The sequence below is a fragment of the Limulus polyphemus genome, unplaced genomic scaffold (assembly GCF_000517525.1).
Source record: "Limulus polyphemus unplaced genomic scaffold, Limulus_polyphemus-2.1.2 Scaffold1495, whole genome shotgun sequence".
NCBI classification, from domain to species: domain Eukaryota; kingdom Metazoa; phylum Arthropoda; class Merostomata; order Xiphosura; family Limulidae; genus Limulus; species Limulus polyphemus.
Genome location: NW_013667105.1, coordinates 11,935 through 30,318, shown reverse-complemented (window position 1 = coordinate 30,318; position 18,384 = coordinate 11,935). Strand labels below are relative to the sequence as shown.

At 31.1% G+C, this 18,384-nt stretch overlaps 1 protein-coding gene across 1 annotated transcript in view; it reads left to right on the top strand.

Annotated features, from left to right (window-relative positions):
• LOC106463833 (E3 ubiquitin-protein ligase MIB1-like) overlaps positions 1–18,384 on the top strand; it is a gene marked incomplete at its 3' end in the record, with an annotated part of 30,229 nt that overhangs the window by 4,616 nt on the left and 7,229 nt on the right. The window contains exons 2-10 of the mRNA XM_013923912.2: positions 1,458–1,629; positions 2,196–2,430; positions 4,930–4,996; positions 5,753–5,883; positions 7,995–8,071; positions 10,208–10,388; positions 11,319–11,463; positions 14,698–14,831; positions 16,254–16,361. Coding sequence (XP_013779366.1) covers positions 1,458–1,629; positions 2,196–2,430; positions 4,930–4,996; positions 5,753–5,883; positions 7,995–8,071; positions 10,208–10,388; positions 11,319–11,463; positions 14,698–14,831; positions 16,254–16,361 — 1,250 coding nt within the window. The remainder of the gene's footprint in view (positions 1–1,457; positions 1,630–2,195; positions 2,431–4,929; positions 4,997–5,752; positions 5,884–7,994; positions 8,072–10,207; positions 10,389–11,318; positions 11,464–14,697; positions 14,832–16,253; positions 16,362–18,384) is intronic.

Here is an 18,384-nt window from a genome sequence, read left to right as displayed (position 1 = left end):
AAAATAGTCATGAAGACCCTATCAACCATATGGATATATAAAGAAGCATCTTTAGAATTGTGAAACATGCTAAAATAGTCATGAAGACCCTATCAACCATATGGATATATAAAGAAGCATCTTTAGAATTGTGAAACATGTTAAAATAGCAACTAGGTCTGTGTCAACCTATTGAAATATACTAAAATAGCCATGAGGATTATGTCAACCCAGAACAATATAAAAAAATATACTTAGAATTGTTAAACTTATTAAAATAGCAACGAGGTCTGATTCAACATGAGGATAAAAGAAAAGTTTTTAGAACTGTTAAATGTGGTTAGATAGCCACAAATCTTTGTGAACACTTGAGGATATAAGAAATGTTTTTAGGCATGTTTAACAGTTCTAAAAACATTTCTTATATCCTCAAAGGTTCACACAGACTTTGTGGCTATTTAAGCATGTTGAACTGTTCTAAACACTTTTCTTACATCCTTATGGGTTGATCAGACCTCATGACTATTTAAACAAGTTTAATAACTCTTGAATAGCCACAAAGTCTGTGTGAACACATGAAGATATAAGAAAAGTTTTTAGCAGTCCTTCACATTTGAAAAATAGTCACTGCCAAATAGTCCATGGGGGCTGTTATCATGCTGATGTTGTATCTTGATTCTTTGTTTACTGGACATTAGAATATAGTTTATATTCACTGGATTATACCCTTTTTTTTCAACAAAACAGCTGGCTAAGCTGAAACATGTTCACAGTGTGCCACTGAACTATGATGACCAATTTAGTTCACGATCAAAATCTGGTGAAAATCTTGCTAGTCTGAATTTGCTAATTTAAACTTTAAAACATTGACTTAGTTTCTCAGTTATGAATGTTTGTCTATATACAACAATACAGGTTGAAAATGTTGTATTATTGTGCATGTAACATTGCTAGTCTAGATAAATCAGAATTAATGTATAGGAGCCATAGCAGCCAACAGGGGCACGAGAAGTTGTTTGTCAACTTATCTGTTTATTCAAATAACAGTTGATTATGTAGCTAATGCCATAAAAATTAAGAACAGGATCTTAATTCAAAAGTATTTATTTCTTTAAAATAATAAAAGGACCAGTAATGGGCCCAAAACAATGGGCATCTTTAAAGACTTAATGAGGGCTGTAACAAACCTTTACAAAAATCATTTTATGGGAGATTTTGAGCAGCAGTCATCTAAAGTGAAGGACTACTTTAAAATTGTTAAATATACTAAAATATCAACTAGGTAAACCCATGAGGACATAAAAGACTTGACTGGATTTTATTCTGTAACCAGAAAAATATCATTTGCATGATGCAAAATATTTTGTTAGGGTTTTCTTTTTGTGTCTGTAATCTTGTCAAGATGTTATATTTTATTGCATAATTTTACTAGATGTAATACACTGTTTTAGATACTGTAATAATTAATTCTAATTCAGGAATCAAACATGAGGGAACCATGTGTGACACCTGCAGACAGCAGCCAATCTTTGGACTTCGATGGAAATGTGCCGAATGTACTAATTATGATCTGTGCTCCCTCTGTTACCATGGGGATAAACATCACCTGAGGCATCGCTTCTATCGCATTGCTACACCTGGAAGTGAAAGGTAAGACTTTTGAACAAAGAAACATAGTTCAGAAAACCGTGTCAGTCTTGGACGTTTATATCATAATTTATAGATTTTCACATTTGTACATTTTTCATTTGCGAATATTTTGAAATATAGGCTACTCATTGTTAACAAATGTGGCATAACCAAGCATATTCTTTTAAAATCTAAGAAGATATGTGAGAAAGAGTTATATGGATCATAGATTTCAATTTCAACTTTCAAACATTTAATATAATACAAAAATTTGTTTCATTTGTGCTCATGGATGTTTTCTAAGATATTAACAGTGAAATTTATCGAGCCTTGGATCTGGGTAAGTTGTTACAACTGTTTGTGGTATCCAATAGGTACTAGTTTAGTGGTTCCCGATCTTTGTGTGTTAGAGGATACAACTTGTTTTGTAGTCTTGACCAATCAGAGATATTAAGAATTTTAAAGTTTGTACAGTTGGTTTTTAAAATATTGTAATCAATTCTGGGAAGTTTTCATTAAATGTATTCTGCTAACTAATTATCTCAAATCTTGTCAGTTCATCTTGTGTTTTTAATGTGTGTTATTAGAGTTGTCATGGAACCCAGAAGGAAAAGTAAAAAGATAGCCATTCGAGGAATTTTTCCTGGTGCTCGTGTAGTTCGAGGGGTTGACTGGCAATGGGAGGATCAAGATGGAGGAAATGGTCGTCGGGGAAAAGTGACGGAGATCCAAGACTGGAGTGCAGCTAGTCCTCGAAGTGCGGCTTACGTTATTTGGGACAATGGAGCCAAAAACTTGTATCGTGTTGGATTTGAGGGAATGGTACATATGTTAACTAGTTGGTAAATGATAATGCATGTTGCTGAAAGGGATGTTTCTTTATTATTTTTGTTTTTTGGAGTTTAGATAAAAAAATTTAAATATTGACTAGTTTTTTATATCTCACATTACTTATTCATTATTTTATTTTTATACATTTGTCATGAGTGGGAAGTTTTGTAACTAAGTTGTTTTGTTTTTAATAATTCCTCACGAGTAGGAAGTTTGTGTTGCTAATAATGCTTGGAGATGGCTTGAATGGATAATGAAGAAAAACTTTTGTAATATAAGTTTTTCTTCGTTTCCCATTCAAGCCATCTCCAAGCATTATTAGCCTCAAAGTGGGTTCCTCGTCATCGAATTTGTGTGGCTAAGTTGTTTTAATAACTGAATATCAATCTAGACCTTCCGAAGACTGAGAAACAAATGTAACATACTCTTGAAAAGCTTGATCTCAAACTTTGAAGGTCTTGATTGATATTCAGTTTTTAACCACATGTAAAAAAAAACTAAGTTTTTTTATTTTTATAAATTCCACATGTGTAGGAAGTTTTTGTGGCTAACCTGTTGCTGGGCAACTACTTCAAAGTAATGTAAAGTTTAATGTTATCTTTATTAACATTTCTACATTTAATTATTTATAGTTGCAGTAGTATTTGCAAGATTTTGAATAACATATTTCTATAACTTTATCATAAATTTAGTGTGTATGATTTCAGTCATTAGCAAAATGCCTTTATATAATCTCAGTGTTTAAAAGGATAAGGTTATGGTAATTTTGTACAATAGGAACATACTTTTAAGCTTTGTAAATTATGTAAATTATGGAACATCAAGGGGCTTTCTGACTTGTCAAGGATATCCTGACTATCAAATTTTCTTTTCAACAAACAGAAAACTAGTCACTATATTAAACCCCCATTTCTTAAACTCTTGTAAAGTTCCAACCTCTGTCACTCTACATGGAAACTTGTTTCACAGATTTATAATCTTATCGTAGAAATAAAATTACCTCAACTGAAGATTAAAGATGGGTGATTAGTGGAGTTTGTTAATCAACTAATCGTCAGACTTATTAATCGATTACATTAAGCTAATAAATTATTCTCGTACGAGTCTTGGGTAGTTAGAATAGTCGAAAATAGTAAAAACCTTGAACACTAATTTTGATTAGTTGAATATTTTTGTAACATTAATCGATTTAATCATAATTTTAATTAGCTGACACTTATTGATGTAATCATTGCTTATAGCTCTACAGTAAAGATGTGTTGGACATTTTCTAAATTTGAAACTTGTGATGTTTTATCTTACTGCTGTTATAATTCAAATTGAAACATGAATCTGATCAATTCTCTCAATCATTTTTAATTATTAGATCAAAAAAGTTAAGGGATTCTAACTATTGTCACATGACAACTCATTCTTCCCAAGAATCATTCTAGTAACTCTTCTCTGAACCCTGTTCAATAACTCGATGACCTTCCAAAGATATGGGAACTACAAAATGCACGCAGTTCTCCAAATTAGGCCTAACTAGTGGCTTGTACAAGAAGACCATGGCATCTTTGAACCTGTAATCAGTATAATTACACACACACACAACCAAGAATTCAATTAGCCTTACCACTTGCAGTAGAACACTATCATGAAGGCTTATGATTTTTATCTACCTACACCCCTAGATCCTGTTCCTTATCCAAATGCAGTTATCATGATATGTTAAACAACTGAGCTGAAAGTAATCATAATTTTAAGAAAACAGTTTATCAAGATGTTCGGTAACCTGTATGATGTAGTGAGGTTTGAAAATTAAAATACAATGCTTTATTGTTCATGCAGTTTAAGCTATCATATTGCTTATCTTTTACTAAGCCTAAGTATCACTACCGGGTCTAAGTATTTGTTTGCTTCATCTTCATTGTTACACACACACCTCTAATGAACAGATCAATACCCCATCCTCAAACAAAAAAAGTTCTCACACTTAGTATATCTGTTGGAATCCAACTAGGAAGTTTCCTGTATTTATATGAAAACAAAAGTCAAGGTTTTTGTTTGCACAAGGTAAATGTTTAATAACAATGTAGTTTGTAATTTTTTGAGCAATACTGTATAAAAAAATATATCGCATAAAAAGACAAAATTTGAACATTGTAATATGTATGTTTGTTTGTTTTATTTCTGGAAGAGTGGCAATATGATTTGTGAAACTTGTTCTAGTAATATTAGTTTTTATACTTATCCCAATGTTGATATTTTTTATGTATGGTCCTGAAAGTTCACATTTTTCCTGTTACAGATTTGGTTATAGGAGTATATAATTACGGGTTGTAAAAATTATAGAACCTGATGAATGCATGTTAGTTTTTTTTTAAATTTTATTACAATAAATTTAAAAGTAATAGAACACATGTTTTTACTGGTTTTTTTATTTGGGAAAAAGTTGTCTTTTTATTTAAAGTAGTCTAACTAATGTTATTGTTTTCTCCATGCGTAAAGGCTGATCTGAAGGTAGTGAATGATGTTAAAGGTGGAACAGCATACAGAGACCATCTGCCTTTGTTGGGTGAGTTAAAGTCGTTTTTTCTACAGTCAGAAATTAACCAATTAACTGCGGATGAAAAAATATCCGTCAGTCGCACATATATAACTATAACTCTATGCGAATGACAAAAATTACCGTTTTATTGTGATTGATGGCAACTCAGTTTTATCTGTGAGTCAGAAAACGGCAACTGAGCTGCTCCTGCCGCAGTTAATGGGTTAATCGTACACTGTTTAGTAATTGGTATATATTTGTAGTATAATTGTTTTACAATAATTTTTATTTTGCACTTCACACAAAGAGAAGCATTGTTCTTTTATTAGCTAAATACAATGACAGTGAAAAAATGGTAAAAAATATATCATGAATTTGTCTGCTAAGAAAAACTTACACGATTCTTTTATTTCAGAAACTATTTGAAGTTTTTAAGTAGTTTTATGCTCGGGGTCAATAGGAAAATCTATCAATGTTTGAAAATTCATTCTGGAAACTTTTTGGTGTTTGAGGAGCTTACACTTCATTTTCAGTTTATTTCTGAAATTAGGTGAAAAAAAAGAAGGATTTAAATTGAAGTTTTATTCTATTATAACCCCTTTTCTTTTAGCTCGTGTAATAATTTCTTCCAAAATATTAAAATCCTGTTTGTTATGCTTTCTGGTTCATCTCTGTGTAATCTTGTACTTCTAAGTTCATAGAGGTGATGTCAGAAAAGGTTAAAATATTCTTAAAATGACAATATAACTGAAAGATCATGATGTACAAATATCTTGTCTGTAGGTGAACAAGGTCCTGGTCGAACTGGTGTCCATGGTTTCCAGATTGGTGACCAAGTTAATGTGGATCTTGACCTGGGCATTGTCCAGTCTCTCCAGCATGGACACGGTGGTTGGACGGATGGTATGTTTGAGGTAAGACGTGAAGTAGTTTAAAGAACTTTTAAAAGAAATTTTGTGGTCCTACATAGAACATACATGACCATTAATTAGGACTTCACATTGTTGAGTCATTATTATTATGCAAGAATTTAGTCCTTATATTTATTACTTGTTTTTTCATGATTGACATTTAGCTATTCATAAATGAAAACAATAAGGATTAACATTCAGCTTTTAGCCTTGTGTAGTGTACCAACATTCAATAATGCTGCTGAATTGCAGGTTTTCTGTAAGAATATGTTTTAATTTTCTACTCAAAAACATGCAGAGTTGATGTTTTAGCATTATATTATCCTGACCGAGTTTGCTTCACAAATGAAAATTATAATAATGTTCAAACATTTTAATTTCTTTCTTTATCAAGTTGTCTGGACTGTAAGCATTAAACTTTTTTTATTTTTTATTCTTTTTCTGTTTCTAAGCTTATATTTATTTCTTCCAATCGGGTTTCAGCATGAAATATTTTTCTTATTTTATAATTTCTGTTTGTCCAACTGTGAATTTAAATCGTTAAAACTTCATTTGCTTGTATGATCCAGTGGTGCATTTCTTGAGAACTTTGATTGGTTCTCATTTTTGAAAGAGTTAGAGTTTAAAGCCCATAATCATCAGAAGTCAGAATTTCTAAGCTATATTGCTGTGTTATTTATATTCCACTAGTATTGTGTGCATATTAGTTGCACATTTGAAAATGGTGAATTGGGTGATGAAGCAACCTTAGGATAAAGTTTTGAAATATTTCCTTATTAATTAGAAGCTTGGAGTTATTTATATAGTTTCAGATGATATTTTAATTTCTGATAACATTTTTGTGTTATGCCTCTGAAACGTAAAGGCATAATCTTGTAAAGATATTGGGTATAGATATTGAGGTAGCTAAGGTCTGCGATATTGAATATATTGTTAAGTCCATTGTGTTCAAACAACACATATAAATAGCAAAGCCTTTTATTCACAGAAAACAATCTGTAATTATTTGGTAAACGTGATCTTAACCAAAAACTGACAAAATGTTGTACTGCCATGGGTCATGAAAGTAACCTGTTATCATATTTACCTGTGAGATAACTTGTAATTAGTAAATATTTCTCAGTCATATTGTGTTTGTACTGATTTACAGTGTTAAGGCCATGGCTTCAATCAGAAAAGTAAATTATCAAAAGAAATATATTTATGAATATCAAATAAGGTAAAATGGATTGGATGTATTTAAAAGGAAACTTTCTGATCATAATAACAAAAAAAGAAACTTTAAGATGCAAGAAAGTGTTTTCTTTGTTATATTATAACAGTGTTTCTTAAAATTTAAAACATTTCACAATCTGGAAAATAATAGAAATACTAAATCAAATTTAAAAAAAGTCATGCAGAAACTAGACACTAGGTAGAGTATATGTACCATTTTCATGCAACTTAGTTAAGTAGTTTCACTGTGATAATGAAAAAATGGGGTATCAATAATACCTTTACCAGTGTGGAAAGGGTCAAACTCTTCAAGGTCCATTGAGGTGTTATTGAACAACATGTGATCATGGCCATATTCATGTTTTCAACCTCCTCCAGGTTTACTATAACATTGTGAAGCAATGCAATTAATATTCCATTCATAATAATATTGAATATTTTAGTGAACGAGGCATCTCTCTTTTTTTTGTTTACCAATTTTGATAAAGAATTAAAAGGAAATGATATGTTAAAGATCTATTTTGATTAATTACAAAAGGCAGTAATATCAGACTGCAAATAAAATGAAAAAAATTGAGTTCAAGATAATTTTTTTTTAGATAACGTTTTCTTCTGTGTTGTTAAAGAACTGTCGTTATTGAAATATTTTGTTAGGAAAGTTAACCAAGCATGGATTTATTTTTACCTGTTGATTTTATGATATTTGTGGGGGAGTTTTATGTGAGAAACTTAAATCTTAGAAGTTATTTCCACCTGATTGAATCCACTGATTTGCTTTTTTTCTACAATAGTTCCAAAAAATTAATGCATTTTTTTTCTCCAAAGTCATCAGCTGTGTTGGTGAATTTTATGAGCAGTAAAATGTTTTGAAATACAATGATGTTTTGTACATCTTGCAGTGTTTAGGAACAACAGGGACTGTTGCAGCTGTGGATGAAGATCATGATATTGTGGTATCTTATGCAAGTGGGAATAGGTTTGTAACTTTTCTTAAAAATGCTACATTTAAAATCAAACTAAATGTTAAAAATTATTTATCTAGATTCTCAAACAACTTCAGACATAGCAAAGTTAAGTGTTTAAGTCTGTTTCAATAATTTGGAATATAAATAAAAGGACTGTTATAAGAAACACAAACTTAGAGCATTTTAGATTCTAGATGTTACAGTTTTGTTGCATGTTCATATAAACTTGTTACAGCAAAGACTAACATTCTAACTACAAGTATTGTGTTGCTTTTGACTTAGTTTATGTTCAGTTGTAATAAAAGTTTCATTCAGGAAATTTTTTGTATTTTATAAATGAACCTGAAAAATGTTGACCCCATTTAAAAAAAAAGTATTTTGGTTCACAACCTACAAATAATTATTTAAATTACTTATTTTATTAATTAGTTACTAGGTAGTATGCTTATTTAAAACCTAAAATGTGTAATTTATCTTCTTATTTAGTACTTAAATGAAAATGATTGGATGAACACGAGTTGACTACATAGAGAGTTTTGAGTATGGTTTATTACAATTATTTTGGAGCCTTACTGTATCATTAAAGTTCATGTTGCCGTGTTTGGTCATACTGTTTCTAAAGACCATGCATTTTGACAATAGCCTTTCAGTGTAGTGTCCATTGCAAAAGGTTCTGTTATAAGTCTGTCATGTCCAAAGCACATCACTTCTTCCTGCAGGCTTTCCACAATCTCTCCAGTGAATGAGAACAGTAGCTTCTCAGAACTCATTTGAACAGTCCTATTGCACAGGAATGTGTAGGTGCTCTTCCTGGTGACTTGATCAATATATCTGTGTAGAATAACATGAATGCCCATTTTGTTCTGTAGCTGCTTGAGGTCTAACTGGAAACCTTATCTTGGTGAACCCATACCCTATAGCCTCATCTGTGTATGAAACTTATATTTCTGTGTTATACAAAGAGTCTGGGACATTGGTATGATAGTAAGCAAAGTTCACCTTGACTTTTGTACATATTTTTCCTGAACTTTGGGGCATGCTGTGTACCAATTTTTGGAAAATTTTTCTACCCACTGATCTGTACAAAACATCATGAGATTTGTTATAGTTATCAAGGTACACTTTGTTAACCACATACTGTTATTTTTCTTCAGCAAGATACTGTTCATACAGCTTATTACAGTTGGTCCTCTTCTTCTGGAAGCAACTTGTGTACATGTGACTTGTGTTGCTTTTCCAGACAAAGACCTTTTTTTTATTATTTTAGATACTGTTGCCTGTGAAATATGAATGTTTTTTTTGTTTGTTTGTGGATTTTCATTTGTTACATGATGCATAATTTTGATTACCATGGCTAGGGTACAACTTTCTGCAGGTCTATCTCTGAGTGGTCCTGTTGCCCTAACTTGATCCATATTCATTTGTTTTCCAATGCAATTAAATACAACGGATATCTCTGATTTGGAAATTTTAAATCTAAGTCTGCTTACATGTTTAAGATCTAAGTGTGTGATTATTTTGTGTCAGAAAGAAAATACATACTCTTCTCAAAAGCAATTAATTTTTGGTGAGATCACATTACCTATAAAATGTCAAAGTGCAGTTCTGATAAATTCCATTCCACCACCATGTTATATCTGCTGTGATTGATTTATGTATTCAAAACCATTTGAATGTAACATATTTAACTCTATGTTGAAGTAGTTTTCACAGGAACAGTTACAATCATTGAAAAAGAACTGATAGAACAAGGTTTACTATATACATTGAAATTATCTTGATGTAACATAGTTCACTAATATTGATAACAGAACTCAGTCTACTCTACAAATAAACTGACAAAACAGTTTAATGTTTAGTTAAAAAGAACTGACAGAAAACAGTTGCTGTGTAGATAAATATACAAACAAGACACAATTTGCTGTATGGGTAAAAACTATGAAAAGGACGTGCTCAACTATGTAGATAAAAGTACTAACTTAAACACATACTGTGTATACATTAGAAGAAATGACAGAACGTCCCTGAACTATATAAGTGAAAAAGAACTGACACAATACACTTTTTACCATGTAGATAAAAGAAACTCTCAGATCATTTTACCCTCTGGGCAAAGATTGTGATAAAATTATTTCTTTTTTATGTAGATGGACCTTTCACCCTGCTGTTCTGACGAAAGTCAATTCTGTACCCCAGACTTCTTCTTGTGGAGAAACATCTTCCACACAACAGTTTGCTGTTGGGGATCTTGTCCAAATTTGTAGTGATATTGAGAGAATTAAAATTCTTCAACGAGGTCATGGCGAATGGGCTGAGGCCATGACACCCGTAAGATTTTCATAATTTTATTACATTCCTTTCTAATGCATTTGTGAAGTTCTATACCAAAGCCAACATAAGATTAGACAAATATCTTTGCAACAAAATATTAAATATTTAATTTAGGGTAGAAAACATTGAAGTAAATATAAACAGTTTCAGAATTTTAAGGGAATGTTTTTTTTTTAAAGATACAATAGTACCATATCTTAAAGATTAATACCAAAAGTACAAGTTGGATCTGTAAAGAAGAGGATACTGTAAGGTGTTGGTAGTTCATACCTTTTAATCACTTCAGATTGGTTGTAATGACTATGTTTTTTTTTATTAGTTTTGAAAGCCTACAGCCTTATTTCTCTTTTCTATAGATTCAATATCATGCCTAAGTTTCATGTTTTTTTTTAGGGAAATAAAGTATCATTATCATAATTTGTGGCTCTTTTCAGTTACTTTTGGTGTTACCCACTGTATCATTGTACATGAGCAATCTTATCAACATTATAATTTCCTCCTTTTTGAAAGTGACTCCCCGCAAAAAAGCGAAAGTCATGGGAAAATGTGTTTCACAGGGTGATTGGCAAGCCAAGCCCGGGAGAAAGCTACGCTAGATGCACAGTATGCAATTATGATGGCTTTACATGTTAGCAGTTATACATCAAAAAATGAGTCATTACACAATCATCTGGGTGATTTAAGAAAAATATGGGTTTTCATTGTAATAACTACAAGTAGACACTAAAATGGGTTGATGGGTATGGTAGGTACTGATTATCAATTTCTTTATTGGACATTTTAACTTTTAAAAGATATTTTTTTATGTTTAATTAATTAACATATGTTCTGACTCCTGATTAGGTTGGACTGCCTATATTAGGGTTCACTTGATACCTTAAATACTGAAAAGATTTAGGTTATATTTATATCCTTTTTATGTTCTAGACCCTTGGGAAGATTGGAAGAATTCAGCAGATCTATCATGACAATGACCTGAAAGTTGAGGTTTGTGGAACTTCTTGGACATATAACCCTGCAGCTGTTACAAAAGTGGCATCTGATAGTGCCCTACCTGGTACATCTAGTGGGGGTAGGTTATCAGAAAATTATATCTTCAGAATTTACGACATATAAATCTTGTTTAAGTGTTTTTAGTCTGGAAAATTCACATGCAGTTTTGTTTTAACAACGACTGTATTATGAATAACATTTTTTTATGTACACACACACACATACACTTTGACTGTATAGTGAATGGAACATTGTATGTATTATATGTTTTGAAATAGGAAAATAATGAAATCCACAATGTTAAGGAAATTGTGAAAACTTTCAACTACATGAAATGTAAGTAGCCCATCCCAAAAGAATGCGTGCCACATGCAATGCCATCTGTGGCTGCCCAGTGAACTAGCCTGGTGTTCACAGGAATGTCAAGTGCACTGTCATAATTTTGTCTGGATTAAAGGAGGTGCTGGACCATTAGTTGCTGGAAAATCGGCGGTGTATTGTATTTGAAATATGTAACAAACATAAAACAGAAATAATTAAAGTAGAACAACTGTGATGTTGATTAGTTCCCTGTCTAGGCTAAAGATGAAGTGGGGAAATATAGTTTTGTATGTTTTGTAGTCATGCACATTGTTAGATAAAGTAATGTTTATTTGTAAAGAGTTGTTCTTACATTTGCAGACAACACAGTGTTAACGTGATTGGAAATTGATGAAACAGGTGTTGTACATCAGACAATATTTTTTGACCATTCGTGGATCAAAAAGCTCCTTTTAATCATTAAATGGATATTGGAAGTAGAAATTTGCTTTGAAACTTTATTTCAAGAACTGACTAAATAGACACAATAACAAGTAATATTTCAGGCTTTTAACACGAATACTCGTATTTGTATTAAGTAAGTTATTTGGACTATCACCACGTTTTTTTTAGTTTTTTTAAAGCACAAACTTTCAGCTCAATTACCTAAGCCTTCTACAGGTGCGAGATGTTTATATAACAAAACCTTAGGTAATTGAGCTTGAAGCTTGTGCTTTAAAAAAACATTTGGTGATAGTCTTAATAAATTACTTAATACAGACACAATAATGTTTAAACCAGGTGACTGACTGTGGTCGCTAAGTCAGATAACTAAACTCTTCAATGTGTTCTTTGAACCAGTCTTTTAATTGTTTTGGACGTGTGAATTTTTGCATTGCCTTTTTGAAACAGACCAGCTGCATTTGGGGATAACTTGTTCATAATAGGGGTGAATCAGATCTGCAGTAAGGTTTAAACAATAATTTACTGTCGCTTTACTCTTCAGTAAGATCATAGGTCCTAAGACAACCCAAAATTCTTGTTTCACTTAATTCTTTTTTTTTATTTTCAGTGAATAGGTTAGCTATAAGGATTCCTCCCTCTTTATTGTTTTTCAGTGCTTTCTGTTATTTTGCTTGATTTGGTTCATCTTCCTCGTGTGAAGATTCACATGTTTCTAACAGTGACATCCATACATATTGTGTTAAAGTGTAAACAAATGAAAGTTCTTGTTTTATAATTAGGAGTTACTTTTTTTTTTAACTATTGTTTATAAACATCAAAGCATGTTAATGAAAGAGTTGCTACTAGTGTTCGGCTGAAAATAACAAGATGTGTGACATTTTAATTTCATAAACTGCCTTTCATTAAATGCTTATGTATTTAGTTTGAGTTTGCAGTCATAAGTGGCAAATCTAACTCAACATTCAATTACATTTGATTTTGCAAAAGTTTATGTTGATAAGATTTTGTTGTATTGGTTTGATGTTATTATTTATCATGGTTAATTATATCACAGAAGCTGGTAGTTTTATGTATCATGTAAAGAATTTTATACTTTATCATGGTTACTGCTTTGTGATGTAATTGAATTTTATACTTTATTTATGGTTACTGATGTATCAGAATCTGGTAGTCTTATGTATCATGGTTTATTATGTAACAGACTCTGGTACTCTGTTCTTGAATATCATGGTTATTGAATTTACTTAGCCTGGTACTTTCATTCTTATGTATAGTTGGTGATATAACAGAATCTGATAGTTTCATTCTTACGTATTATTGTTGGGGATATAACAGAATCTGATAGTTTCATTTATATGTATTATTATTAGTAATATAACAGAATCTGATAGTTTCATTCTTATATATTATTGTTGGTGATGTATCAGAATCTGATAGTTTCATTCTTATATATTATTGTTGGTGATGTATCAGAATCTGATAGTTTCATTCTTATATATTATTGTTGGTGATATAACAGAATCTGATAGTTTCATTCTTAGATATTATTGTTGGTGATATAACAGAATCTGATAGTTTCATTCTTAGATATTATTGTTTGTGATATAACAGAATCTGATAGTTTCATTCTTAGATATTATTGTTAGTGATATAACAGAATCTGATAGTTTCATTCTTATATATTATTGTTAGTGATATAACAGAATCTGATAGTTTCATTCTTAGATATTATTGTTAGTAATATAACAGAATCTGATAGTTTCATTCTTAGATATTACCAACAATAATATCTAAGAATGAAACTATCAGATTCTGTTACATCACCAACAATAATATCTAAGAATGAAACTATCAGATTCTGTTATATCACCAACAATGATATAACAGAATCTGATAGTTTCATTCTTACATATTATTGTTAGTGATATAACAGAATCTGATAGTTTCATTCATATGTATTATTGTTAGTAATATAACAGAATCTGATAGTTTCATTCTTATGTATTATTGTTGGTATATAACAGAATCTGATAGTTTCATTCTTACATATTATTGTTAGTGATATAACAGAATCTGATAGTTTCATTCTTATGTATTATTGTTGATGATGTAACAGAATCTGATAGTTTCATTCTTAGATATTATTGTTAGTAATATAACAGAATCTGATAGTTTCATTCTTATATATTATTGTTTGTGATGTAGCATAATTGGGTAGTTTCTTTCTTTCGTATTGTGGTTAGTGCATAACAGTCTGATAGCCTGTTCTTATGTATCATGGCTAATAACATCACAGAATCTGGTAGTCTATTTTGATGTATTGTGTTTGATAATATTATGGTGTGTAGTAGTATTATTCTCATATATATAATGATTAGTGACATGAATCTGGTAGTCTGTTCTTATACATCATGACTAATGGCATCATAGAATCTGATTAGAGATTTTTGTTTATTGGCCAGCATCAAGATGAAATAACTACTATATACAGTATTGATCTTTGATTAGAGATTGAAATAAAATGCTAACTTGTGAAATGTCCTGACAGAGAGACTGAGTGCTTTATTGAAGAAGTTGTTTGAAACTCACGTGTCTGGTGATATCAATGAGGAATTGGTAAAAGCAGCAGCTAATGGTGATGTGCAGAAGTTGGAAGAACTTTTAAAAAGGCCTGATGCAGAGGTAAGAGAAGAATGAGTACATTTATCAGTAATGCCGTATACAGTAGTCAAATATTAGACTTCTTTTTTTTTTTTTTTTCTTACATTTCTTTCTACCTCCACTAGAAGATTTTGTGAAACTTCTAGTTGAGTAGCATTTTTCCTTTTTTTTTTAGTAATACAAACTGATATTGTGCCTTTTTAAATCTGGTTATGTAGTTAAATCTTGTGCAGTCTAGAAAGACTTGTCATATATATGTTTCACAACAGTAGTCTTGACCCTAATACGTTAATTATTATTTCCATTAGTGCAGTATGATTAGAAGTATTTTTTATTCTAATTTGTCACTCCAGGGAAAGTTTGGTCATTTATAGGGCCAACATTAAAACATAGTTTGTGAAATTACTGATTAAAGTAACAATATGTAAACCATATAATGTGATGGTCAATCCCACTATTCGTTGGTAAAAGAGTAGCCCAAGAGTTGGCAGTGGGTGGTGATGACTAGCTGCCTTCCCTCTAGTCTTACACTGCTAAATTAGGGACGGCTAGCACAGATAGCCCTCGTGTAGCTTTGTGCGAAATTCAAAAACAAACAAACAAACTTAGGAGTTCTTGTGAAAACCTTCAGTTCTAGGTCAGATCCTTCAGCTCTCATTATGCACATGTGTACAACTATTTTGCAACCCTGTTCTTGACTATTAATACAGAAAATATTCCAATTACCTCTTGTTTAAAACATGTTAGTATACTTATATTATTTAAATATATAACACAGAATTTATTAATTTAAAAAAGTTCTGGTTTTAAGTATTACGACAGAAGTTAATCCAAAGAGTCCTAATTTTAAACAATTATAAGATCCTAATTATATGTATTAATACACAATTTAAACACCCCTATTGTAAAAATATTCTAGAATCATGATCTCAAGTATTAACACAGAAATTAATCCAATGACTAGTTTTAAAAAATTTAAAACCTTGATCTCACACATTAACAAAGTGTTAATTATTAACACAGAGATTAATCCAATGATATTAACACAGAAATCATTTCAATGATATTAACACAGAAATCATTTCAGTGATATTAACACAGAAATTATTTCAATGATATTAACACAGAAATTATTTCAATGACATTAACACAGAAATTATTCCAATGACATTAACACAGAAATTATTCCAATGACATTAACACAGAAATTATTTCAATGACATTAACACAGAAATTATTTCAATGACATTAACACAGAAATTATTTTAAAGATCTAGTAAAATGCCCAAGAAAAAATAAAACAAGAATGTTAAAAAATTTTTAAAAATAAACACATAAAAATGTGGTATAATTGATTCTAAGTGTAATAAAAGTTAATTTGTTTATTAGAAAAGTATTAACTCTTTAATTTGTTCATAAACATTCTGATTTGACATTTTCTAGGTGAATGGTGTTTTTGCAACTCACACAGCACTCCAGGGAGCAAGCCAAAATGGTCATATTGAAGTCATTAAACTACTGTTACGTTACAATGCAGATGTTGAGATTGAGGTATTGTATCCGTAGAGGAAAGTTTGTAAGTTGGAATTGACAATCTTTTTTTCTCCCATCAGAAAAACATTAATTTCATGTTTTGTAACGTATTGTTTCTGTTAGGTGTGTGTCATGAAAGTTTTTACTCTGTGTTTTATCTTACATCATCACTTTGTATCAGTGGAGAAACTGATAATCTGGTTAAAATTGTTTATTATCGTCATGCTGGATTCTTTTGACTTTCATGATTTTATAACATGTACAAGTTCTCTTGCAAGTAGATAAAATGCTAAGTTACAATTATTGGATGTTTTTTTTCTTTGTCTCTTCTATGCATGCTAACTTTTTTTTTGCATAAGTTAGCAGTAGGGTTTAAAATTTTTATATTATATGTATAACTCATAGAAGGTGCTAGTATAGCAGATTAAAGCCAATTCTCCAACAAAGGTAACATTTAATTTGTAATGCTATGCTGGTTAGGGCACTCGACTCGCAATCTGAGGGTCGTGGGTTCGAATCCCTGTCACACCAAACATGCTCGCTCTTTCTGCCATGGGGGCGTTATAATGTGACGGTCAATCCCACTATTCGTTGGTAAAAGAGTAGCCCAAGAGTTGGCGGTGGGTGGTGATGACAAGCTGCCTTCCCTCTTGTCTTACACTGCTGAATTAGCGTAGATAACCCTCGTGTAGCTTTGCGCGAAATTCAAAACAAACAAAACAGTAATGCTATGCATACTTGATTCATAACTTCATAAGACTACTAGTACGAAATATTTCTCTGTATATTATTTTTTATGTATTATATGTTTTAGATGTATAGATTGCATTATGTTATTAACATTTTGGACTATCGGTTGGCAGGTGCTATTTTCTGGTTGCGTTAGGACAAAAAAACGAATTCTACACTATATGATTGCGGATCTGTAATAAGGGTGGTGGTTAAATGACACTATTCATTTACAGGTAGTAGTAACCCAAGAGTTGATTAGTGTATCAGTTCAAAACTAGGAACAGCTTGTTCAGAAATCTCTTGAGAAGCTTGCATGGATATCCAAAGAAGAAAGCTTATATTCTGACATTAAAACAGTTACTAACTGTCCAACTGTAGTATAATTGCTTCATGATATCCTTAACTCCTGATGTACTTGGTTACCTAGCATACTTGCATGCTGGAGTTGATCCCAATGTGAGTAACTCGTTTATCTCTTCAGAAATTAAAAACAGTTTAAATAACAACAAATAATTATATATCAAATATATAATAAATATTTTTACTTTCCCTTCACTTTGTTCTCAGGCTTAAAGCACTTTCTCAAGTCATCATCAACATGTTTTTTAAACATGTGACTTAATGCAAAAACTGTGGACACATACATACATATGTACTCATGTTATTATTAAAGAGATTAACCCTCTCCAGATAGGTCATGGGTCAAGAAAGAGTTAACCAATACATTTCATAATTAATGCATTTATCATTAAGGCAATTATTGACTATTGGTAAGTATATTAACATTCTAACTTATTCACGTGTCACCAGAGGCAGTAAGATGAGGCCAGAAAATATGGTTAAGAAATAAATTTCATTCCACTCATATGGGATCTAAGTTTTCTGTATAGTTTTGGAAAGTCAGTAACATGTCTGAGTTTGTATAAAAAGTTCTAAGTGAGACTTGATCGAGTTTTTTGTCGCACTGAGATCAAAGTATACCTGGTAAGGTGAAAAGTTGTTTTATCGGGGCTTCCTGCCAAGTTGGAATTTAGTTTCAATGATTGAAAATCAATGGAAAAATAAATATGTATGATAACTACAAATACTATAATTTTATTCTCATTAAACCCACTAATCACAGTTTTATATCATTAAACCCACCAATCACAATTTTATATCATTAAACCCACCAATCACAATTTTATATCATTAAACCCACCAATCACAATTTTATATCATTAAACCCACCAATCACAATTTTATATCATTAAACCCACCAATCACAATTTTATATCATTAAACCCACCAATCACAGTTTTATATCATT